Raw genomic sequence first — 27842 nt, 5'->3', positions numbered from 1 at the left:
AACAAGTAAGCATGTTTTTTAATTATTTTATTACAACCCGGATATGGACTGGAATAATACATTTTCTTGCTGCGTGTGTAACATAAAATAAGTAGGGATGCAACGTGTAGCCGAAAATCTTACCAAACATTTTGAAGTACGGTTACAATGAAATGGTTGATTTCGGTTTCCACTCGTAAAATTCGAATAGGGTCAAGTATGTAAAAATGATGCTTATTTTCAATATTTACTGCAGCATAATGTTTATTCTTATAAATTTTACGCTCACGTACAATGAATAAAATTGAATTATTTGTTCTGTCAATAACGGGTTGCCGTAAATACACGCCAATAGTGTTTTAAAATCAGTAATGTAAACATGGTTACGTAAAAATCAAAATATGTTTTATCAAAGGCCTACAAACAGGTTTAAAAAATAGATTTTGTTATTAATTTCCATTATTAATTTTAAATGTTTAAATTGCCGTTTTTACGCATGAATAAATAGATAAATTCCTGTCAAAACAAACGAAATGGGGACGGACGAACCGTTCTAATCTTTATGAAAACTAAGTGATGTTCAAGCACTATTATGCGCTTGAGACATTTTTTTGATTGCTTCTCCTAAACAGTTTAATTAAGACATGAGTACAAAGTCATAATTGGCAGAACGAATAATTATCTCAGCTTGTTTCAGTTTTACTTTGATACTGTATGTTTTATGGAAACTTGAAATCAGTTGTGTTGTTTTCTTTCCTTTTTTGGTATTGTCAATATAATGTTTTAATTACTTTTTACACTTATTTTTTAACCCATAGCGTCTAGAAAATATAGGCCATTACAAACAGCGTAGAAGCTGTTTGCTTAAAGGAATTTCTGTAAGAAATATTCTAAATATAGAAATAAATATACTAGACATCCCTTATTCGGGAAATAAATTTATCCAATTTAGAAGGATGGGAGATTCCACTAGGCATAAATGGGTTAATCGTTTTATGCCAAAGGTTGACACATATAACTGAACAGCTTTAAAACTTTTGCATGAGAAACAACTATTTGGTACGAAATTAACAATCTTATATAAAACTCACAACATATAAAGTCGAATAACAAAGCTAAGATCTTTTAAATAGATATAAGAGGTACAATCACTCTGAACGTGTGTGTTGTAGATTTATTAATAATCTTGAAATGGAAGTGAAAGTTGTAATATACTTATATATTTAACTATCCGACCCGAAAATACCCGACCATACCCAAACCGAGAGAAAATCGCTACACGTTGCATCCCTAAAAACAACAGTAAAAGCAAGAGCTACATTGTTTCGTAATACGCACATGTACACACAGATATACAGGTTAAATATGTAATATTAATTTTATAAGCATACTTTCAACAGAACGCATTCAAGTGTTTGCCAGTGGATTTACAAGTTATTATTATTTTTTTACTAGCATAAAATTAAGTTTAATGGCTCATTTTCATCATATTAACAGTGCATCTAACATTTGACGGCCAATCGCAAACTTTATATATTGAATTAAAATAAAGAAAGTTTCCACAGCTGTTGGTGAAGAGCGCGTTGCCATGGCACTGGTAGTAGTCGTGACAACTAGATTGTGATGGGTAAAAGCCGTCCGCAGCTCCAGCACAGATGTTGTCCGGGTTGTCGTCATCTGAAAGTCGTTCAAAGCCTTGATGCTGCAGTGTTAACATGGTAAGCGTGTTCATGAAAGTTCAATTGATAAAATGTATCAGTCCGTTACACACATTTTGAGGAAATGATAGCGGAAGATTATTCGTTAATTCAAATCACATGCTAGTGATTTTATTACTGAACGAACTAAAACCTTTCAGACGATGGCGTGTACGTACATTTTTTGCTACAAAAACAGTTCTAGAATAAATACGGTTTGTAGACTTAATAGAACAAAATCTTTCAAACAATGCAGTGTACATGTAATGCTATCATCCTTCGCAAAAAGCTGTATGTACAATTTAATAAAGATGCGGCAGTCGAACTGAACTGAATGATGCAAAATATGTATTGCCTCCCCCAACCCCCTTCCACAACCCGACTTGCAGCAAAGTCGGGCCGGTTACCTTGACATTTGATATCTTAATAAGAAAATCATTAAGAATCATCCTTCAAAACGACTAGTCATCATATAAGTTTATACGAGCCTTAGCATTTTGTAGATATTTAATGGAAACCATTGTCATGTTACAAGTCCAGGTGACCTTGGCCTTTGATCTGTTAACATCAAAACCAAAAAAAGATCTGTCTTCCAGCAGAAGAAACCAATATACAAATGTAGAGTATCATAGGTAAAAGTGTATTCTTGATATTGAACAGAAACCATTAGAAGCCCTCGTGCCATTGACCTTTGACCTCCTGACCTCAAAATCCAAAATGCATACAGTAGTTTTTTTCAGCCAAGTAATTACTGTGCCAATCTACATTATCGAAGATCAAAGCGCTATTAAGATACAGTTCCAAAACGAATTTCATGTTACACGCCCATATGGTATTTGCCCAAGTGACCTAAATATCAGTAGACGCTCTTTCAATGTGCATCATCACTGGTCAACGCATTCTCGTGCTGAAAACTATTTTCTTAAACAAACCTCTTTGACCTTGATCTTTGACCTATTGACCCCAAAATCGATAGACGTCTAACTTTCCTCTCAGGTAACCATCATACCATTTTGCCTGAATAATACTAACTCCAGACTATCTACGGAAACAATCGATCGTCAAAAAACGATAAGCAAAACAACCTTCCACAACTTGTATAAATTCTATAAAGGGACATGTTCACAGATTATAGGATTTGGAAATATTTCATAAAAAGTATTTACTCATATAACAACTACATTTTGGAAAAGTTTGAATTAAGATAACAGCAATAATAAAAACAAGACTAAAATTACTCCCCATAGATTTAAAAAGCCGAGACCTTTTGGATCAAAAGTAAATGCGGACATGCTATTGTTAATAACAAGCGTAAAATTATAAATGCAAAGCGAAACAAAGGCGTTATTTTTTACTGTTTTCGATTGGCAACTATGCATAGAAAAAGCGCTCGTTTTGATTAACCCTGATATGTTACATTTTAAACATGATACATAATTCTTGTTTGAACCTACGACAATTTATTTGAAAATGTCATAAGACACATCTACAAAAGAAAAGAAAAATACCAGTTAGTGGAATTGCAAGCATGCGCATGACACAAAACAATATCAAAGCGCTGAAAGCATTAAAGTTATTTATGTGTAAACATATAGCACTGTAATATCGTACTTAAAACCAACATCGGTTTTCAAAACCACAGTGCCTTCGCGTTTTGGTCATCACCACATTGCGTTATAGTAGTAAATATAGAGCTTTGGTAATGTCTAGAACATCCTTGTTTGGCAGTTCTGATATAATTATCATGGTGGTCTTCATTGTCATCATCGTCGTTGGCATAGATCAACATACTGTTCATAATCATAATCAGAAGAATAATACTCATCATTATCATCATCAAATTCATCATCGTTTTATGATAACGTCAACAAAAACATAATCCTCATCATGTTCATAGTTAACATCAGAATTATATAAATTAACATCAATACAGTCAGCAGCATTTGTCTTCTCGAAAGATAATCAATATTGTAACCATCGATCAATATCCATGCGCTATGATTAATGAAATATCTGGAGAACTTGTGTCTAGTAACTAAATAAATGCTTTGAACCATGAGATTAATAATTTTATAATGATGATTTATATTTAGTGCATTATATGCGGATAATGGTGTTAACATTATAATACGATGGCGGTAAAGATGAGTATGGAGACAGTTGAGGTGATAGAGGTGTTGTTAATTTAAACAATAATGGTGATGGGTAAAGTTTTCGTAGTTGTTGCTGTTGTTGATGATGGTGCTGTTTTGCGACAGATCATGATGGGGATGAGGAAAATTATGATTAGAATATAAGGAAGATATTAAGAAGAATGATTATTTATAACTAAGTTGTCAGATACAGCCGTGATGCTGCTTCTATTTCCTTCATCAGGTGGGTCCATATTCATCGGACGTTTCGGCACTGTCCCACTACGTCCTCAAATGGTGTGCCGACCGGAAGTGATCAATTTCCGGCCAGGAGATAGTAAGCCTCCGCTTCACTTCCTCATCTGCCAGGTCTCGGTGGCCAGTCTCTAGTCGACTGCCCTGTGTCCCCCTATCCACTTCTCCTCTCTCTTCCGCCATAGCCACAAGGAAGCCGACTCCGTTTCACGTGCAACAACCGATATGGCCCGTTTTCGGACCTGTCCTGTAACCCCCAGTCTGCTGAAAGTGCGCCACAGTGATTGCGCTGGGAAACCTCTGCAGCCCACCTTCACTCGAAAACACCATGCCTTCCAGCCTTTCTCTGTGCAAGTATCTGTGAGGGCCTGGTACTTTTCGCGCTTCCGTTCGAAGCTCTCTTCAATCCGCTCCTCCCATGGTACTGTGAGCTCCACCATCACAACCTGTTTTGATGCAGCTGACCACAGTACTATGTCGGGTCTCTGGTTTGTCACGGTGATCTCCTGTGGAAAACTTGAGCTGTTTCTTCAAGTCTGCTTCCATTCTCCAATCTGTTGCCGTTCCAAGAATTCCACATGCGCGTTAGGCCTTTGCCCCTTCTTCTCCGGCTCTGACAAAGGAAATGAATGAGGGGCCTTTGTTGGTCGTCTTCTGCGCTTTTCGTGCTTGATCTAGATGATCGGGGATTGAAGCAAGAACCCTGTCGTGACGCCATCTGTATCTGCCATCAGACAGGGCTGTCCTGCATGAGCTCAGGACATGTTCCAGATTCGCTGGTCTTCCACAGAGCTTGCAATCTGGCTTTTCGGCAAGACCCCAAGTCACTAGGTTTGTTGGACTTGGCAGCACGTCGTAGACAGACTTGAGCAAGAAACTAAGTCTGTCGCTTTCCATGGTCCAGATCGCATTCAATGTAAGCTTTCTCTGGGGTACTCCCTCCCAGTTCAGCCATTTTCCCTGTTTCCGTAGGGTAACAGCTCTGGTGAGCCTGGATTCTTCCTCCATTCGGAGAACCTCTTCCTGCACTTGGATGCGTCGGTCTATTGCACTGGCTTTGCTCCACTGCGAACGGGTGACGCATCCGAAACCTAGTCGCCCGTGTGCGACATTTCCGACAATGTCGCTGTGCCGAAGACGAGCCTCAGCCTCTTCAACTGCCTTGTCAGCCCTCCACTTTCTCCCGGTGTTGACCTGCACTCCTGCTTCTCTAACCTTCTCATCACTACTGTCTCGTAGCATAATGACTTTCCGAGCCTTTGTGACCTTGTATTCCTCCGTCAGTGATCTGAGAGGTATCTGCAGCTTGCTGCCTGTGCAGTACAAACCGAGGCTGGTGAAACTCTTTGGCACCCCCATCCACCTCCTGAGGAATGAATTTATTGTCCTCTCCATTGCTTCCACTGTTGATGACGGTACACTGTACACCAGCAGCGGCCACAATAGGCGTGGTAGGATGCCATGTTGGTAAATCCAGGCCTTGAATTTTCCTGCCAGACCACATTTGTCCACATCTTTCAACCAGTTCTCCATTTGCACTACCGTGTCTTTGATACTCTGTTGATCATTGAGTGAGTCTCGAAACCACTTCATTTCATTTAAAGCTAAATGTTTAGACCCATGTCATCATAATAAATGTAAAAGTCAACAGATGCAGCGTTTTGTCAATAAATCATATAAGCAAGTAACATAATGAGTGTTAAATCATTCAAATTCGGTTTGGTAATGCACATTTGGTAGACGTTTTACATATTTTAATATATAATATCGTTGATGTATTGATTGATTGAGTGATGTATTTTATCAATTTCATAAATACATATTGATTTGAAAAATATACACGACCCGTTCATTCATATATATGCAGAATATTTTACAGACTCACTTATGAAGAAATAATGTATGAAGAACGTCTGTATACAATTTGTATATGCAGTGATAACATGTTTCTTCAATCCTTACAGTAGATTGAGTATAAGTTGACTTTTTTAATAACAACTAGTAATTGATTGACCTGTTTATCTACTCACTGTTTTAATAGTGTAGGTGCTTGATTACAGGACAATAGAACTAACCGTTGAATGTATACTAAGTTACATTGGGGAGTTTACAGGTTGCAGAAAATTAGTGAAATAAGCGGTTATATGTTAGAGCCAGGTGGCAGGCAGTTGCGAGATGTTTGATGCTATCGCAACTAAAGGCATGCTATCAAGCAAAACAATAAGGTAAGCAGGAAGAAGGACTTTGTGGAATGAACCGGCGCGGTTAAAGGAGGTGCTACAGGCTACACTTGCTCCGCCGCTTACCGAGCGCTTATGGCCTGGAACCGCAATTAACATTGACCGTCCAGTCACATAAGCCAATAGTGGTGCTCCATTTCGTTCCAGTCGGACATGTGTGTAGTTCGGTCCGCCCATGTGCGCATTTGTAGTACTTCGCACAGTTGTGCGGGTCTTCATACAAACCTTCGCGCTTGTTTTGGCAGAAGGACATTACTAAAATCAAATATATAACACAGAAGTAGTTTCATTCCTTGCACGGGCAATAAGCGGCTGTCCGGTCAGCGCAATGGTAAGCGCACGTGCTTTAAAAATATTAGCTTCACGTACTAGTTCAATATCCGCTCCCGGTAAACGTGAGCTAGAAGGGTGGTCATCCTAACGGACAGCGGGATTACATCCGGATAATCCACCTCTCAATAGAGAACAGCATCACAACAAGCTGAGGTTAAAACTACGTAGCTGTTAATTGCAACAAACATAAGAAATTCGTCCCAACTTTCGTGAGCCTAGTAAGGTAAGAGTAAAGGGACAAACTCCGAGTCCTTACATAATGCATCCCATAGCACGGGAGGACCGTATAGACTTTAAAATACTCAAACGGCGAACAACAAGCATTTGTGCATCCCAAAATTAATTGATCGAAACGAAACTTAAATATTAACCCTCCCAAAAGCAAGGTAAACATCGAGGTTTACTAACCTCTGGGTTCCGTCTTGGCCGAGCAGTCCACGTTTGAAGCCCAGTCGCAGTTGTTGATTGCTGGATTGAACAAAAGACCGGTCGCACAGAACATCACGCGGTTGACTCCCGCGTGGCAGTTCACAAATGCGATGCAGTCACCTGGGTGTTGGTAAATGCCATCGGCCTTGTTGGCGCAGAAATCTGGAGGTTACAAAGACTTGAGAGCACGAGTCCGTTTATGTATATATTAATAGAATGGTCGTTTTTGGATACCTTGTGTTTGTTTTGCAACTTGCCTTAACGCTCTTTGCAAAACAGTACATTTGTAGTACCAATGCACCGAGGTCGTGGTTATATTATATAATGCACAATACAGGTACATTCCATCAAAAGCTAATCGCTGTCCTACCGCCAACATATATCCTACCCAATAATCCTTTACGTATTTTCATGCGTACAGTATTTTACTTTAACCAAGACTACGTTTTTACTTCAAAACAAACGTTCGCCCGCCTCGGCATTTATTTTAAGGAAACGATTTTTGACGATGCTGCTTCAGCGAAGCAGCTCATGTAAGTTATCATACCATGAAAAATTCTTCACAATGGCGACCTTTGTAAAAGACAGAGCCAGTCCGATTGAGTTAGCTAAATTTTCTCAATCGGCATACCTCGCTGATTATCATTCATAAAGGTAAATGCAGCTTGGTTCCCGTCCTCTTTCAAATTTATCGAGAGGAACGGGACAGGAACCAGACACGAAATTGCCAGGTGGCACTGTCAACGCTATGACGCTGGTAAAACCCCAAATGTAGTTATTTTTAGATTTAATCGAGAATTTAACCCGCCTCCCAGTTTCGCTGAATGAGTCAAGTTCCCAACGGGTACTACTTCCACGTACCACCATTTTTTTTTCGTACCCATAATTTTTCACAACCATTTTATTTCGTACCCATTTTTTTTCGTACCCAAATTTTTGTTTCGTACCCAAATGTTTTTTTCGTACCCAATTTTTTTTTCGTACCAAATTTCTTTTCGTACTCAATTTTTTTTTCGTATCAAACTTTTTTTTGGCATGATGTTTTCGTACCCAAAATGTTCTCCACTTTTTTTTTCGTACCCAAATTTTCGTTCCCACATACACAATTGTGGTGATGTAGATAAACTTGAAATTGATGCTTTTATATCAATCCTCTTCAAAAGCATCGTCACACCAGTTCTGTCAGTACTTTGATTTTACATTACATTGATCAGTTTATTGTTTGTGTTTGGATCTTCGCTGACCGCTATAAAGTCATGCACGATTTTATTTGAAGGACAGAGCCTAACCGTACCATCGAAGGGCGCGTATCCATTTAAACTTCATAAACTTACTAAAATAGCATGTACATCAGCGGTTTCGATAAATACTAGTAATTTTGAAGATAAAAAGTGCTACCTGCGGGCAGTTCAGTTGGGCCAGTTGTGGGCTTCACCGTCGTCGTTTTCTGTGTCGTGGGCGCTTGCGTTGTCGGTTTCTGTGTCGTGGGCGCTTGCGTTGTGGGTTTCTGTGTCGTGGGCGCTTGCGTTGTGGGTTTTTGCGTCGTAGATGTTGATGGTCCTTGGGTTGTTTGAGTACTGCACGAACATACAAAAACCATCAAGGATCGAGTTTTACATAAATAAATATATATTCATGTCTTTTTTTAAAGATATTATTGTTAACCGTTGTTCCTACAGCAGCATGACCTACTTGCACTCAACGTTGGACGCCCAATCGCAGTACTGCCTCTGCTGGCTCCACAACAGACCGGCGGCACACTGATGAACATGGGCCACACCCCATACGCAACGGATGTAACGTGAGCAGTCGGTAGGATGCGGGTAGTAACCGTCATTCACCCCGCTACAATCTGGAATACATTTAATATTGAAAAATATGTTAAGCGTATGAATGTATTTTAAAAATTATAATTTAAGTTTCTGCACACTTCCGGTCAGAAGTCGGAAAATGTATGTGTATTTGTTGTATTAAAGTATGCATCATAGAAATGATATACTTTACATTACGATAGCAGTAAGATCGTGAACAGCTTCTTTATAATGTCGAATTTATATGTTTAAAATCAATTTTAATTGGAGGAATAGTTACAAATGAGAATTACATTTAAAAATGCAACGTTGTGTATTTGAAATCAATGGCGTTTTTTGGCTCGAATTAAGTTTGAATGTGGATTTAAAAACAACTGTCAGTGGCTTTTGCACGAACCTCCACCTGGTCCCGCGGTAGGAGCCGCAGTTGGGGCACCAGTGGAAACTGTGGTTGATGGCGGGCGTGTAGCCGTGGTCGTCTCGCCCGGGCGTGTGGTAGGCGCTGTAGTAGGCGACACGGTTGATGGTGGACTGTAGCCGCCAAGTACCTCCTCCATCAGGGACATCAGCGGATACGGGCGGTCGGAGGAGCTGCACGTCTGCTGGAAGTCGTCAAGGTCCATGTTCCAGATCATTGCGCCGCCATAGCCTTGTTCGCGGATGTACTCCAGCTGTGTTGGTAACAGACAGTCGATGTATGAGAAGGCTTTTAAATTTCATTTGGCTTTTATCAGGATAAAATCCTAACAAACAGAGTACAACTATTATGCGTAATAATATTGCTTATTTCTGTAATAACAAATATATCAATTGAATAAATGTATATTCAAATACCATAAACTTTTAGCTATTTATACCTTTATAATGAAGCTCTGTTTGTCATCATAGCCTACCCACGTGCTTCCTTGTGTGGCGTATGGTACAAGGTGTTCCGAATGCCAGTGACGCACTGCGCCGTTTTGCAACATTAAGCACACCTGAAACACGGTCACATTGTCGTGTTTTACTTGCGAGTTCCACTTTATGTCTGTATGAAATTTTATACAGCGAAGAGTTAAACGTGTGTCTCAGCACTCCGTACAAATTAATTGTCTAAGCTCACAAACGTTGGGGCGCATTTTGAATTGAAGCTTCAATTTCCAGCTATTTTGTTTTTACTAAAAGATATAAGTAATCAATATTGGTGTAACCTTATGCTGTGCGAGGTACACCTGAGTGCCCGGGTGTCGGTATGGAGACCACTAACCAATCTTACATGCGTCCGGAGGCGGGAATTAAGCGCAGTCGCATTGTTGAGAAGCGCATGTATCAACCACTGCGCTTACCGGACAGCCAATTAACATTTATGAAAGAAGGCTTGACATTGAATATCGAATTTCACGATATAGCAGGATGCATCACGCTATCCGCATTTTACAAGCCCGACGCACCTCGTAATAAGCGAGGAAGCCGGCCTCCATAGTATAAGGTCCGGTCGGCGCAGGATCGGTGGTAGGGGCTCCCATGCCGTAATTGGCCTGATTGCTCAGTCGGAAGGAACGCCCGTACGTCGCCAGACCGATGATGAGCTTGGACTTTGGGCAACCTTTCTGTACCCAGTAGCGGGCCGCCCAATCCTGAAACACGATAGGCGAAATTATGGCCGCTAGTATTAAAGCTTTTTATTTATTAATGTATAAGTGTACCGTCAATCACTGGAATAAAGACGAAGATTTTATTTAATAGACTGGTCGCAATTTCCATTTCAATCTATTTTTGCATTTATGTAAGCGACCGAAACACAACTGTTTTAGTAGCAGTCATCTTGCGCTTGATCCGACAAAGCACAGCCTCAAATATGAGAGCAACAGCTTCATCAAAACTCATTTTACTTAGAGTAAACCGTTATTCAATTATAGCTCGCCAATATGAACCAGTGACCTTTGTCAAGTTTGTGCATTCTTATATCGAAATACCGTAAACGTAAAAACTAACGGTGAATACATATTTGTCCGTACTCAAGGCCATTCAAATCGAATAAAGCGCGCCTCACTCAGTGTACTTGTGCAAAACGAGCACGAATAAAACTGAATTGAAATGTAGGCAACAATTCAAACGCATAATTTATGCTAATAGAGTTCACGAATGCCAGTTGACGAACTGTATAAGTAACATTGACATTGACCAAGACCAATCGACGAAATGCAAGCGAGACATATAAACTACGTACTAAAGTTATAGTGAAATGCCTCAATCCCAACTCAAGTTATTAACCTTAAAGGTATTTTCTCTATTTGCTCTATATTCGAAGTTTCATTATACTAGGCCTATGCTAACGAATGTTATACTGTTATATATGTTATACTTAATAAACCGTAAAACAATTAGTTGACGCTGTCCGCCCGCCATACCGTAATCTCATAACCTGAAAATTACCAGGATTATCATCATTGTCAAAAACCTGGTTAAAAAATGAAATAGTAAAGCAATACAAATAAAGAATATAAAGACATGTATGGCATTCAAACATTAATCAATCGCCTGTTCAATAATGATTGACACGTGCGGACACGTCGCCTCTCTCCTCATACCAAGTTGAGTTGCGCCTGTTCCCCGCTCTCGTCAGCCCGGGCATACAGGGGAGCGTTGTGTCCAGTGAACGTCTCCCAGGCGCCATGCAGGTCGTACGACATCAGGTTGATAAAATCCAGCAACCTGTCGAATATGGTTATCATGATCACAAAAGGCTTAAAAAGATACACAAATTGATAGTGTTTTTAAGTTGTTAAAGTTGTGGCTGCTGCAGCTGTTGATGTTATGACAGCTTGATAATGTGTATATAGTTTCCAAAAACATATTTCGCCACCCAGTTCAGTGAACACGCATACCTCGCCATTTCCGGGATGTCGTACGCTGGGTCGATGGTCGCCTTCCCGGCGCCGACGGCGGCGGTAAGAAGAAGACGCGGCCTTCCCGACTGAGCGGCGTCAGCATTGAACTCCGCGAGAATGTCCTATTATAAAAAAAGCATGTTCCATAAAGATATGACATTTTTCCTTATCTACATAACTTTTAGAATTTCGTCTACGTTTAAGACACATTGGAATATAAGGTTATCATGAAATCTCTTCAAGTATGCATTCATACATGTTGACCCGTGAAATAAGTATTCCTCTCTTATGTTTGATTTAAGAGCAAAGTTTCCAGTTTAAAGTAATAGTTCCTCGATAATTGTTGACATTTGCCTTATCACAATGGAAATTTATTTGTACCATTCCAGGCATATGTTCTATATTTTATGTTTTAAAAAGTATTTTGTATTACGCATCTGTAAAACCATAACGACATAGACAAATCGTATTTGTTTTAATTGTAATTGATAGAAAATGTCAGTTTTCTTGATTATTCGCGATAAAATTGTGTTTAAATGCATTACGATTTTTTTAACAAAAGTAAAATACCTCAATATTCTCAGCGCTACGAAGGTTTTATTTGAACATCACTACGCCTACGTTTTGCTCTGCAGATGATATGTGCATCATAATTTTCGTTTGCTTTTAATCAGGGCCACGGGTATAAACAATAAATAACATAAGCACTGCTGATTTGTGGCTATAATTTCTTAACATCGCGTTCACAACAACATTCGTAAGTCCGTTTTGGATTTTAAACGATATTTTTTCTCATTTGAGATTACAACAACACAGTACAACAAAGTATGGTTATTATATACCTGAATTGCAGCAGTCACTGCGTCATATGTTTTTAATATAAATACACGTATAACTTTCTTTAAATTTTATATAAATTTAGTATACAAACAAATATAATTTATGCATTCAATGATAACGTGTTAACATGATTTAAGTGTATAAATAAATATATTGCTAGTGTAAGTGTGGAAACAAATTTGGAAAGCATACAAGCATACCAACGCCCTCCATTTGTTGTCCTCCTTGTATAACGCTTGTGTCAGACAGAAAAATTCCGACAGACAGACTGATAACTATTCGTTTAGTTGGGTGAAACGAATTTCGTTGTAAAATAAATTTGTTTTATAAAAACATCAAATGTTAGTCATGCATATTTTCAATTATGTTCAGTTTTATTTATTAAAATAGATTTTGTTCATGTATAAAACGCAACGGAATCATTGATGCAAGTAACAGTTGTCTTGAAAAAATTTGCGGCCATACAGTCCTTATTTTTTCTGATTAAAAAAATGAACAAAATAAGATTTTTTTCCGAAATGTCTTCGTTCAAACTAGAGATAAAAATACATATATTTGGTATGTGTATGTCTGGCTCATTCGTATGTTATAAAAACAATTACATTAAACTTTGGTGACGAATAAGTGTATATTAAACAGGCAAGGATAAATTAAATGGAAGTGCATGTAAACAATATTGTTTTTATATGGGTTGTTAACTTTTTTAATTTTCCGTATTGTTAACGCTATAAAGTTTAAAAAATTCAATTCTTTGACTTTATCAACACAAACCTTGATCCAGCTGATGAAGTTGACCTTGTCTGCAGGCGGGCCTCCCCTGTTGGCCGGGTACTCCCAGTCGAGATCGAGGCCGTCAAATCCCCACTGTCTCAGGAACGACGTCGCGTGCACAGCAAACTGTTTCCGTAGGGCAGAATCGGCCACGAGGTTCGAGAACACAGTACTTCCGGCATTCCATCCTCCGATAGCCAAAAGAGTCTTCAGATTCGGGTTTACTTTCTTGAGATTGTTGAACTGTGTATACCTTCAGTTAAAATGCAGTTTATCTAAACCATTTATGCCTAGCTTCTAAAAAAAGGCCTTGGCAAACAGCGTAAACCCAGATGAGACGCCGCATGGAACACAAACAGCAGGGCAACAATGTTACGGTTAGTTAACAATATGATTTATATGTTTACTGAACGGCTGACGAGGCATTCAAAGAATAGCTTTCTTACGGAGTATTTATTACACATTAAAATTTCATTTACTGATAACATAGAGACAAAAAGTGTATATTAATGTGTTAGTGGAACTCCGAATACAATATTGTGTGCGTGCTTCTTTTGAAATCGTACTAATCTAATTAACCTTAGAATACCACTATTGCATGATTAATTTATTCATATTTTATATAATATAATACACATCTGTCCCTTACAACTGATCATCGTTCCACTCATACATGGCGATCTTGTTGTTGTCCAGTTTGGCGAACGAGTAGATCAGATGCGTGCACAGGAACGCGTCGATGTTTCCCGGCGTGTATTTGCCGATACCGGGCCGGTACTGGGACCAGTTGGAATAATAGCATACTCGCTTCCGGGCATCTAAAAGCATTGGTATTGATGATATAAATTAGCAGAAGTTGTAGACAATTATCAAATATTCAATCAAAGCGCTGAAGGCTCTGCATGTGTTCGCTATTGCATTACTTTGGGCACAACTCGCTTTTAGGAATCAAATTTATGTTGTTTTATGTAATTATGCACAACACATTCCAGCAAATGATTGAGGGTATGTCTCAATGCGAATATCGACACTGTAAGTGCACTGTTAGCAAGGTTAGCATCATAAAGCTGTCACAGAGATAAACGATTAGTACTTCAAATGTTACCAAAAGGCCAGTTAATGGGTATAACTTGCAGAACAGCAAATATACAAAACAACAGGTAATCTACAATTAGGGGCAGTTTAGTTTCTTGCACAACAGTTTAGTTTCTTGCACAACAGATTTTACTATAACTACGGTTGCGCAATATGTACATGCTTTATTCGGATATTCGAATTAAAAGGGACTAATAGAAAATACGAGGATAGCAACAAGAAAGAAATGTTATGAGGCAAATACAAATGATTGAACATTCGTTTCCCATTGACTGCACGATAAGAACCAACCGTGAGACCACACCAACCTTTTATCGCGTGATTGTAACGACAAGGAATGTATTGAATTGCGGGTAAAACGGTCCCTATAATTAAACATATGTGTTTCGCCAATAAGATTTGTTTGGAACCAAAAGCTCTAAGATCATTAAAATCGTAAGGTACATTAAATATCACAATTTAAATTTCTTTCAGTCCAGCTTTTATATCGTGTTGTTTGAGATGATTAACTGCATAGATGCCATGAAAAAAACATCCACTACGCTCTGAAATTACTGAACCACGTGCTGGTGTGGTTGCATCATATTTGACTTCTTTTTTATCGATTTCATTGTACACAATTACAATGGGAATAATGTGTACGCATTTGAATTTAAAAGAGTGACGTACAATAAGAGATTTGCAGGCAGGTCAACAGTTGAGCAATGAACTTGATCATGTGCTAGAACCCACGCGCAACACATGCATTTACACACATCACATCAGAAGAAACAACGTTTGCTCTGCTATAAAAAAAACATCCAATATACATATGTTAAACTATTAGTTTTCTATTTGTGTTAAGACATTCAACTATATCGGTATATGGCAGGGACCTATATATTTATACCGTTGTACAGGTCCCTGTATACGGGAACTTGAAAAGGTCGGTATTCGGGCTTATGGAATTTAACATACTTGTGTATTGTGGCCTCTCAATGCGATAGCTGCGACTAACAGTGAACAGAGCAATTGCCAACGTAATACTAATTATTCAAGAACGGTTACTAACTTACCCCGGTAGTTTATTTTCAAAGTACGTTGAAGATTAAACAATGTTTTTCACCATTTGGGAATGAGGCGGGTCCCTTTGGACTGGGAAAAATCGCGTCGTTTTGACTAACATTGGGAAATTTGTGTGTTGTTTTTGCTACCATTTTGTTTTAAATTGAGATTAAAAGTGTGAGGATAATTATATTCACTAAGGTTAAACTTAAAGAGTTTAATATGAGATAAATTTTATGTTGAAATTTCTAAAAACAAAAAGGCATTTGTTTAACCTATTGGGAATTTTTAGGTTTGGAATAGGCCCCAATAGCGGCCCCAAATTTGAACGAACAATGACACTAGAGTCATTGTGTCACACCGGTCATACTGACAATAACGTAGTGACGTCACCATCTATGTATAGAATGCACTAGAGTAGCAATGATATTGTTTAACTGCCAGTTTTATTTAAATATACTATATTAATTTTAATTTTAATAATGAACAAACGACACCTGTAATCTAGCATGTGCTCTTTATTTATTTTTATTAGAAAACAAATGAACCATTTGGGTAAGTTTGGATGAAATCTATATGCGGGGAGATTACGGATAAGAAAATAATGTTTTATATGAAGTTAATGATTTTTTCATTTGTGCAGTTCATAAATTACATATATTTATAATATGTCACCAAAACTTATCGTTTGTTGTCATCAATTTAATGTTTTATGATAAGAAATCAAATGTTTTTCATAGTAATAAATGTATGTGAAGATATACGTTATTTTTGACAATTTTTCTCATTTTTGTCCTTTATGACATATTTAGGAGATTACCCAAATAAACCATTAACAGCACTGTTGACCCTGGATTTTTATATAATTTTCATATCTGCATAAGATAACTCCAGCTTAGTACCAAAAATTATCACATTCGATTAGAAATATAAAATAACTAAACTGCAATTTACATCCTAAAATGAGTTACATTCACCGTATATAGTGAACATGTTGTCGAAATATCGGATATATATATATATAACACTGTTAATGAGATTGCATACTTCTGCTCTACTAATTATATGCATGACATTAACAATCCATTCACACAATACAATATATGAGAAAAAGATGTGATCAATACATGCGTGAGAAGGATGAATAATACGCCTTAGGTAGACCTACAGACCGCGCTGTTGAAACATCCAAGCTCACGGTCATATGTTAGGCCCAACGATGAAGGTTCGTTTACGATTATTGACTTCGATGGCTAAAATAATTTTGCGATTCATTCGCATATTACTCATATAAGTTTAACGTAGGATACGTGTATTAGCGTTCAAATAGGCTTCACTCGTTCAGATTACGTTTTCTTAGCATATCACATTCATCGTCAATAAAAGAGGTATGATAGATAATGCCACTGAAAAGGTACATGACTCACGGCACTTTGAGGAATAATAGTTGATGAAGCTTGTGGCTTAAAATGTATTAATTTAAATTGGTTGCAAGTGAACAACTAATCGGCGTGTTTATTAACATCAAAGTAAAGAATTGCTGACCTTGTGCATAGGCTGCAGTCGCAAGGACGGCGAGAGCCAATAGCCACATCATGTTGAGATTTCTGAATGTAGGATCGTCCTTCCGTCAGTTGATTGTTCTTGAGAATAACAAAAAAAAAACATGAGTGATACTGTGTATATACTGAAAAAAACATCATGATCCGTATGCCATAAATATTCGTTGATCCCGAGGGTAGACCGATCAAAGAATGTAAGATCCTTATGAACAATTGTTCTACATGTCAAAACTACGAAGACATTTAACACAAGTAAATCCAGCCAAACTTCCTGCGATTGTTTTGCAATCCAGTTCACTACTTAAAGTGCATTACACTGCGTTCTTAGCTAGTACTTGACATTTCCTACAGATCGCTGATGCAGTTAAGCCTTATGCATACCGATAATATTTTAGGTTGATGATGCGCTAATTTGTATCACACTGAATGTCCGGTGTGTTTATAGTGTTTTTCAGTGATGCTGTATTTTCATAAGCTAACAAGCGGCTAAACTAATACAATATTTGCCGACGCGTAATCAATACCTGATCGAAAGAGTATCTGTTCTTTTATTTCAAAGAAATAAAAAAATGATTTGTATAAGGGGGTTTCGCCATTCAAATTGACTAGTTAACTGGCGTGCGACAAACATGACCGCTTAATGTAAGGCAAATGCACTCCGTATACCGCGGACACAATTATCTTCTTACTGGTGCAAATTACAATATCCGTATACCGCGGACACAATTATTGCCTTACTGGTTCAAATAACAATATCCGTATACCGCGGACACAATTATCGTCTTACTGGTGCAAATAACAATATCCGTATACCGCAGACACAATTATCGTCTTACTGGTGCAAATTACAATATCCGTATACCGCAGACACAATTATCGTCTTACTGGTTCAAATGACAATATCCGTATACCGCAGACACAATTATCGTCTTACTGGTGCAAATTACAATATCTTTATCAGAAATCCACGAAATAACAGAAAAATGTGTGCGTATTATATTGACGTAAGATTCAATAACTAACCTTTTGAGAAAATGGGATGCTTTAAGAAGTTTTATTCCGTATTTCAGTTTACACTACTTACAAACTCGTAAGCGAAGACTAAAGTGGCCAAAAGGGCGAGTTTCACTCTACAATTAAATCGGAATGTGCGTATTTCAGAGTTTATTTATATGTCTCGCTGCGTCTTGACGATTGCATTGTTGCTCACAAATGCACATTTGACCTTTCAGGGGAAAATGTAAATGTTGAGCCAAAAAAGGTAAAATGTTTCCCGGTTGACTGGGTATTCGACAAAGATATAATTTTGGGAAATGGACCAATGCACATCCGATTGAATCGCAACATAAAGACATGGCTTTAGGAACTTAACATCGTAACACCTCAGGCTATCCGGTATTAGCACGAATGAACACACACAACTTATAGTAGTATACAGAGATGCCTGAGGTACTTTCGATACGTTGTAAAGATTATGAGTCCGCTCTCTGGTCATTGCAATAAAAAGTGAAGATACTTGTCAGGTTCCTTTCCGTGCGACACTGATTTCTGGATCGACGAGAACAATAACCTCAGTCTCAACATTTGTAGCTTTGGGACGAATAATTTTTAGATAATTGACTCAAAATAGGTAATCAACATGATATCCAAATACACTAATGGAATTTTAATAGATGTGCTATGAAGGTTTTAAAGAACAGATGAATCAACAAGTAGCCATATTACTCAAATGGCATTGCAGCGTTACAATTTATACAATTGCTAAATCATTCCGCATTAACATCGATTTCTATCATAGAACAAAACATATTTACGCAACGGATGGCGGAAATTATATATATATTACATAAATTGTACACAAATGCCATTTTCTGTAATACGGTTTAGGGTGTGAACGATAAATATATATGATATTAATGCAGTTCGCTTTTGATCAGAATTAAAAACGTTCGTGTACTAGTATAAAACAATCTTCATAATTCGAGATTTACAAAAATTACGAGCACGTGCCTATAGATCGCTTAATGAAAAACCACGCCGACTGCAAACTTTGTAAAGTTAAAGAAACAATATATAAAATATGTTACGTATACGAACCTGTAAATAACTCTATCTATAACCATGCACACTCCTTCCTTTCTGAATTTCAGATAAGAAATGCAACGATCACGCGTTATCACTATCGATACGTCCAAAAAAATCTGAAGTGGAACCCCAAATCTCGGTAAACATAAAACAACAAATGCTATGTGCGTATCAAATGATACAGTGCACAGTTGTTTTCACGAGAAAAACACATTTTGTTCAACCGTTAATAATGCTTTTATGCGAATTGGTACTCGAATGTTGATTGTAAAAGATTACAACAATAAACACGGTCTGAACAGCACGATATAATACTTCCTAAGGCAATATTGCTAGACAAAGAGTGACGCACACGGCGCTGTTGACCTGTACAATTATGATCTTATATCAACAAAACGTATTTGGAATACGATGTCTTCATAAATATTTGCTTTCATAATGATTTTGGTTAAACACCTTGGTGTGGATTCTTTAAAAATAAAATAGACAAAATAAATAAAAAGAAACAAAAACACACCTTAGACCACAACATATTGATAAAAAGTTGATAAGTTTTACGTCAGATTTACCTAACATAAACATGGTTACCTGAAATAAAGGTAGACTATTTTGTTAATTTGAGCCCCAAGTGTATATTTTGTCCAGCTGCCGCAGTATTATCTTTCTTTTAATTTTGGTTAGGCCTACATTGTTTACGTAAGTAACTGTTGATTTTCTATTACAATTATTTTCTATTGGTACAAAATGGAAGCATTGAATTGTTCGGTCGAAAATGTTGTATTTTTTTCATCTTGATGCTACGATGCTTGATGCCACACGGCATATCTTGGCCGGGCATTTATCATCGGCCTGCTGCCAACATAACGGCTCGAGGGTCACTTAGCCCGAGAACCATTTTGTTTGTTTGAATCAGAGTTTATTTACAGGTCCTACTAGCCTCTTCACGAGGTCTTTGCAGCCAGACATGCCCCTGTGACCTATCAGGGGATAAAGGTTAATTTTGAGCCAGAGTAGGTAAAATTTACCCCGTCTGCCCGGGTGTTCGCCAAATGATTTTTATTTTTAAGAGAGTTCAGTGCACGTTGGCCAATGAGACCTTAATGTGCTCTCTACCGTTTGGTGATGATGAGGTGCGGAACCCGCGGAGCGTCCCGCACACTACTAATGTACAAGACACTCAACACGACCCACACCCCATCACCACCCGGAGAGTAAGACCCGGAACACACACACATAACACTCTCACACCCCCACTCATAACGAGTGATGTGTATGAGAGTGCCACGACCGTGTGTTCCGGGTCCCGTGAATGGTGATCTGTATATGGTTGTGTATAGTATGTGGTATTTGATTGTTGTGCATTTGTCTGGAGCGGAAGAGGAGGTGTTTGTCGTTTTTTACGGTCGTCTGTCAGTCGTGAAGGGCTGTATTTCGTTGCAGTTCCCATATCGCAGAACATGCCGCCCCCGCACGAGCGTACCCACGCCGAGCGGGCCCGACCCCCCAACCGCCGAAGCCCCTCGAGACAAGCACCCTCATCCACCCTCTCGCTGCGCGAGACAACAGATCAACCATGGAGCCTCCCAAAGCCCCACCCGGAGTCACCATCGTTCTTTTCCACTCGCCTGCCAAACATCCAGACCATGTATCAAGCTGGGATGTATTTATTTTGTAGTTACGTTATATTTGCTATTATAATTGGATAGGTAAAGTAAATAAATGATCTAAGAATGCCGTTGTTATATCATATGATTTATGCTTTATTTATGTTTGATATTATGTTATGAAACTCATAGTATTATAGTTTATGGCCTGTATTTTAGCTTTCATTTACCCATGTGTGGTTGTTATGCTCTCCGCCCCAGGAGAGGTGTTAGTGGGGGTTCGAGCAGGATACAGGAAACGCCCCGATTCCAGAGGCACCCCTGGTTCTTTTAAGTGCCCGGTGTATAGCACCGATACACTGACCCCCGTTTAACGTCCCTCGCGTAGGACATATAAGTACATAGTGTTAGAATTGGTACTTATATATAGTTATGCTGCCTTGTGTCATAACTTGCGGTGACGTGGGCTCTCTCTGTTGCTTTTTGGTATATAGTTTGAATGGTATTGCGAAGGGCAAGCTAGTTTTTGAAAGATCATGTATTTGATGATAGAAGAGAGCGACTGTGACCTTTTATAGACGTACCACCCAAACCTTTCGTGTCTAATGGTCTATAATAAACACATAATGCTATCTGTTCCTTCTCTAAAATTAGTACAGAATTTCCGTACTTTAATTCTCAATTTATGACGTGTGAATAATTTCTGTGACGCAACACGCCATTTTAAGCAAGACGATCTAAATTTAAGGGTCCACAATTCGGACGCGGTGGTTTATTTAACAGCAAAATCTTTATAAAAAAAGACAAACCCAACACGTATATCAGATTGTGTGTTTGGTTAGCATAATTTAGAACTTATATAGCAATAAAATAAAGCGCTCCGACCAATCAGTCAATTTCGTAAATCGTGTTTTGGTTACAATACAATTCGATACAAATGTGGTTAGCGTGTGGCCATGGTATTAATTGTAAAAACATCATTTTGAATGGAAAATAATCCAATAATAACGAAAATCAACTTCTCTAAAAACAATGGTCCACTATCAAATATATATATATATATATATATATATATATATATATATATATATATATATATATATATATATATATATATATATATATATATATATATATATATATATATATATATATATATTACAAAGTATTCAACTCAAAATGACCCGCTAATAGGGTACATCGATTTGAACAGCCATTTCTTCATCAATTCTGCAGCGATTTCTATTAAATTTGATAATATCAAACGGAGAAGTCAATTTCCTTTCTTGAAATGTAAATATCTTGCAATATTTTTACAAATGCTGGGTCAAATTTTAAGTAATAACACGATACACAACTCGTGTGTCCTACTCGTCGTCGATCTGACACAATTCAAATATGAAATCTTCAGGGAGTAAAGACACACCTTCGCGTTGGACCAATGAAATCACTCGTGTGTTTTAAATGTCGGCCAGTTGAAATGTATGTAAACAGAGGTTTCAAAAGGTTAGTTTTGATGCATAATGTAACGGCAAGAACGGTAACAAAATAAATACGTTTTATTGAATTATGGTACCGAGGTCCGTGAACTTTGCACGGAAAATGGCCTTTACTCCATAAAGATTATTTTTATATGACTCATGTTAAAGCTCAAATTATGTCATCAATCAAAGACCTATAGATATATGTATTCTATAGGTCTTTGCATCAATCTAATGTACAATACAGTTTCAGTTGCAATCGATATTTTTATGATCCCGTGTGTGTGTAACGCTTAATTATCATTATTTGTGACTTTTCGTTGAGTTGTAATTTAATTATAAATATCACCGTTTGCGTAGACTGAATGTGGACGATATTTTGTTCGGTTGAAACCGCGTGTTCCGATTCCTTTAAGATATGAACAATCAGCCTATGGGCCGATATGATCTTAATTGCACACCCGATACGAATAACGGCCCGCTCGAGACGTCAATTTGTTGCTATTTACAGTTACGATATATAATATTTACCTGGTACATTTTGTACCTAAAATTGATTTCAGCCACTGCTTCTGGCTATGAAATGTCGAGCGCATTTTTTCAATGTATAAAAATAGGCAATTGGAATGGTGGTATAGAGCAAACAACAACTGTGCAGTGCAAGCGCACAAAAATAACAAAATAATAAAATATTGCGTATACTTAAAAACTAATTAATTTCTTTCAATGTGATGAATGAATGTACTTGATGTGGTTGATTGGCTTATAGTAGTGACGATAGCCTTTTAGATATTTACGCTGACAGAATGGTAGAACTGGTTCAAAAACTATTACCTCTGCCTTTCGTGTGTCATCGATGATGATGACAGAAGCTACACATTGGGACAGGTCATTATAGCACTAGACCAGATGATTGTTTACGAGTTGATTGTTTTACAATATGTAAATCTTTGAAAGTATTTATGCTTGTCAATTAATTTGACAGTATTAAAATTGTTATTGAGTGCTTTTCGCCCGCCGCTGACTATATCGAAAATGGAATACACATATTTGTATTTCGCTTAACCATCGAATCCCGGATACTCGTTCCCACGGATAATCGTTCCCATGCTAACTTTGACAGGGCGGACAAACGTCCCTTTGTTGTTTTGACAACCAGGACAATCGTTTCTAACGTATTTTGACCGTCCTGACATTCATTCCTACGCTCTTTTTCAGCCCTGATAGTCGTTCCAACATAATTTTGACTATTTGAAAGTGGAGCAGCTTGTCGGCTATCATCTGTCCTGGCTTGAAATAATTTTCGTGAACATGAGAATGAGCATGAAGACGTAAAACATTACTTGAATATATCGACTTACACTAATATATGTAGTGAGCAAACCTTTTCAAAAATTGGAGCGACTTTTACTGCCAAGACGTGTGTTTATTGGCGCAAGAGTGATCCTCTAAGCATAGCACAGACTAACCGCGTTTTTGTTCGTTAGAAGTTCCATGTTGGAAGTGATTATGAAGGAGATGGCCATTTCTATATAAACCGATATTGTTTTGACGTTAATTAAAGTTGAATGGACGAATTGTAAGGTAGTTAGTTAAATAGTCAACTAACGATGGAGAATCAAATTGGTCGGCTAATTTTGAATCGGCTTACTTTTAACGAGTTAGGTTAATTTAAGTGTCCGTTGCTATTTATAGGTGTCACCCTTTAATCGGTGTATATTATGTTAAGTTTTGCAACGTATTGTAACGTATTACTTGGTAATATATCTTGTTATTAGAATGCTGTTAGGAAAATCCATCTAAGATAAATAATGCCTAAGCTGAAGCTAAGAAACTCGTGAAAAGCATCCAAGAACTTTGTCTTAAAACAGAATATATGGTTAGGTTACAAGCAATATGTTTAAAGAATAACAATAATTATTATAAGAGTCAAAAGTTTCTTCACAATTTTAATACTTATAATTAAATTTTCGAAATTGTATATTTGTTTGGATTACAATTGTCTTATAAAGGTTCAGCATACCACTCTAAGAGAACGATTGTTGTTCTTATCCACTACTTTTATCACAGAACACAAACTGTAAAACAAAACATGACTTTAAATGGGGTCGTCGCATTGGAACGATAAATGCAAACCACTGTGGGTTTAAACCGGTCTGGGGGCTCGCTACCCCAGACTTAACAGAAAACTTACTGCGTTTATGCAGTCAGAAAACGAAAACATGAAAACAAAAACGTTACGCGCGAATCGAATATTACATATTTTAGTATACAGGTCTCGTAAGGATCGAAAATCTATTTAAAAGATTTGGCGATAACCTTTTGAAGTCATATTTATAGAAAGAAAAATAGTCTATCTATAATATATATTAAACTACCAAGTTAGCGATGTATCTAAACAGTATTTGTTTAATTAACTATTGGAAGAAATATCGTCATCATATCGCCAAAAAATAGCTCTACGGCTATCAGTATCTGAAGACTGAAATATGACAACATTGAAGATTAACGTATTTCGGGGAGGGGGGGGGGGGGGGGTCCTAAATGCAAGTTTGACACCCTCGGCGACAGTTTACTCAAGAGTGAGATGATATGACAACAAGCAACAAAGCTTCAATGGCATGTTTATAGTATTTTATTGACAAAATCTATCGATGTAGCACGTCACCTAGTGTGCTTAATAAAATATTCTTAATTCGCATCCGATAAACATTTACTCACGTGCTTTAAAATCACGCGTTATATTTCACACTTTTAAACGAGACGGCATCGCTCTCCGGATATAAGGCGCAGTTTCCGGGAATTGACAACTGAATGGAAATAACAGTTACTCTATGCAGACTTACGGTTTGCACACACTTATATACCGCGACGTAGTTGTCACTCGTATTTCTTTCTCTAGTTTAAAATTAATTTCAAATAGCACCACAACAGTACGGCGATAACCTTTGATTCGGTTATCTAACAACCTAAATAAATGAACCTGCATTCATACTCTGCTATACATCAGGGACCTATACAAACAGTATCCCTTACTATCATAGGGTCGGTCCACCTCATAGTATCGTGCCTTTAACGAAACACCTTCAAGAAGACTAGTGCTGGAAAGTTAATGTTTTCAATTTTTAGAGGTTGTAATTTATTCTATGGTTATCCATGATTATTACGAAGATCAGTCGCATGATTTCCGTTGTTCGTTGGAAAGTCATGTTCATTCCAGGGTGATGCTATGATTTTTAGTTACGTAACATACAATTAAGTTGATTACCGGGTATGTATTAATAGTAGCTTTATCAAATGTTTAATATGTCGCATATTTTTTTAATTAAATTGTAAAAAATGATTTTAGAACAACATGAGCAAGAGTTTCATTTTCCGTTAAGTTGCTTTTTAAGAACAATCGCGTGCGCATAGTAACAAATCGTAGCAACCAATCAGAAGGGCCTATACTATGAGACAATTGTACATGAAACAAATTACTACAGGGAGCTAAGTATAGCCGGTATTTTTCCAAAACATTGCCGATTTAAATGCAGTTTTCGTTTTTATGTCCAAGAATACACATTTAACTATAGATTGACATAAAACACATGCTTGTGTTTGTATTTGTTCACTTCCAAAATTCGTATGTATTCATTAAGAGGGCCGATACTATGGATAGACATGCTAGACGTAGTAGTTATAAATACATGGACCGTTTCAAATCGTGTGAACATCAAACGATATTTCACAGCTAAAAATTCAAACTTCAGACTGCTTAAAGCCCCATAAACACTTAAATTCAACGAATATTTCGTTGTAATGAAGTAAACCCATTAACAAAATCAGTACAATATCCGAACATTTACGAGCGCATGCGAGATCGGCTTCGGGCAGCGTCGTGAGCACGGAGTAGTTCTCATGAATACAATCGTGATACATCGGCTATCTCGGATTCTCGGATCACCTGGTAAATGAAACACATTTATTCAAACTATTATTAAGCAGTCTTACAATCATTCATACATTAATCAAACATACAATTTAACAAATATATAGCTACATTGGGAATTAGTCAATTTAGTAAGAGCTACTCGCTTTAAAGTAAATATTAATTTACTAAACTTTTGCAATTAACATAATTATAAAAATGATATAAATTATAAGTATTTATATTATTGCATTGAAAAGTAATACATTTCAGACTTAAAAGCAAACAATTAAATAAAATAAATCAAAGAAAGTAAATATGGTTTCTTACCTGTAACGCCAAAATGAAACACAATTATTCAAATTAGTATTAAGCAGTGAAGATGTAGTAATTGCATCACATATATATACTAGTTTGGTGTTTGGACGGATATTTGGCGTTACCAGGTGATTATAGAAAGTAAATACAGAAACATATGCTATCAAATCCACCCAACAATAAACAACACTATTATAAAGGAATCTAATATTAAGGCGTGATACATATTGCATAATTCATATGCTTGTTGATTGGCAAGGAATGTATCAATAACACATTAACAATAGGTCAAAGGCAAACTTGCTAAATACAAGCTTTAATATCATAAAAAGTTGTAAAAGGGTAAATTCCATAAAGCAATTTAATTATGTCATGTAAATACTTGTTCTGAATTAAAACATATTGTTAAAGAGAAATAAAAGATATTATACTTGGAGACAAATCTTCGTGAAAATATATGTTTATACTGATTTAAAAGTTAATTAAAATAAGTAAAATATATCATTTCAAGATATTTAAAATACATGGAATATTTCAAAATTTAGAATTCATAAAAATTGGTACATGTAAGAACAATATGTACTAGAGTAATGACATTTTAGACGTTTTGCTATATTATTAATTTCAAAATGTATTGTTTGCAATAAAAACAAAACAAAAAAAATATCCAGAAAAAAAATTCACACAAGTTTATTCACAGATCAATGCAGTGATTAAGCTCACAGTGTGCATTGTTTCGCTAACCATACTAAAATGTCACATTTTAAAGCGGGTATATACGATTTTGTCAAATATTTATGAATTTATATTAAATGTGTAAAAAACTTATTATATATATATTTCAATATAAATTAAAATAAAAGTTAAGAAGAACATGTGTCGAAAAATGCGAAATAAGCCAGATATTTAATTCTGAAATTGAAAACGGCTGTACAGCCGAATTCGCCAGCATGTATACCATACATGTAAGATGTGAATCTAAACTTAGTGTAACGGTTTATTTGAATTCCTGCAACGATATCTATTCATACGACACACGAACACTAACTCCGATCCTAATACAAAGACGAATGCTTCGGTTATTGTAGGAAAATATTTACGTCACAATCGGCTCGGGGCGCTAATTTGTCTTTGCTGCATTTTATGCAATTCGGCTTTAATGTATAATTTTTCTTGCCAATTTTATGTTATTGTAACATATTTTATCAATATATTATAATTAAACACATATAAAAAATCGTATATACCCGCTTTAAGATATTTTATTCGAACATAACACTGAAATAACACTAATCTATGAGAGTTTACTAAATTTTTGCCAAGGAACTGACAAAAATGATGATTATCGACACAGGGCAGATACTTTGATTTTGTTTGCACGAGATT

The 27842-nt window shown here is 37.0% G+C and overlaps 2 protein-coding genes across 4 annotated transcripts; both read right to left on the bottom strand.

The window, feature by feature from the left end:
• Nucleotides 1–10: 10 nt before the first annotated feature.
• Nucleotides 11–25216, bottom strand: LOC127866397 (chitotriosidase-1-like). 3 transcript variants are annotated; one of them, XM_052406894.1, is made up of 14 exons: nt 25075–25216; nt 17042–17139; nt 14007–14175; nt 13358–13610; nt 11744–11868; nt 11447–11570; nt 10307–10492; nt 9734–9853; nt 9274–9547; nt 8758–8917; nt 8464–8642; nt 7045–7227; nt 6370–6558; nt 11–1656 (listed from the first exon to the last, which is right to left on the bottom strand). In XM_052406894.1, the coding sequence occupies exons 2-13, from the start codon at nt 17091–17093 to the stop codon at nt 6377–6379; spliced, it is 2007 nt and encodes a 668-aa protein (XP_052262854.1). In that variant the 5' UTR covers nt 17094–17139; nt 25075–25216; the 3' UTR covers nt 11–1656; nt 6370–6376. The 3 variants fall into 3 exon arrangements, with proteins under 3 accessions (XP_052262854.1, XP_052262855.1, XP_052262853.1); XM_052406895.1 differs by having other exon boundaries at nt 24950–25110; XM_052406893.1 differs by lacking the exon at nt 25075–25216 and adding an exon at nt 19156–19315.
• On the bottom strand, nt 4195–5656 carry LOC127869631 (uncharacterized). The gene is made up of 2 exons (XM_052412289.1): nt 4766–5656; nt 4195–4569 (listed from the first exon to the last, which is right to left on the bottom strand). Exons 1-2 carry the CDS (start codon nt 5654–5656, stop codon nt 4195–4197), a joined length of 1266 nt encoding a protein of 421 aa, XP_052268249.1.
• Nucleotides 25217–27842: the final 2626 nt, after the last annotated feature.

This window comes from Dreissena polymorpha, chromosome 2, assembly GCF_020536995.1.
Source record: "Dreissena polymorpha isolate Duluth1 chromosome 2, UMN_Dpol_1.0, whole genome shotgun sequence".
Lineage (NCBI taxonomy): Eukaryota > Metazoa > Mollusca > Bivalvia > Myida > Dreissenidae > Dreissena > Dreissena polymorpha.
Note: the sequence above shows the minus strand (reverse complement) of the source record. Positions and strands in the feature narration are given on the sequence as shown.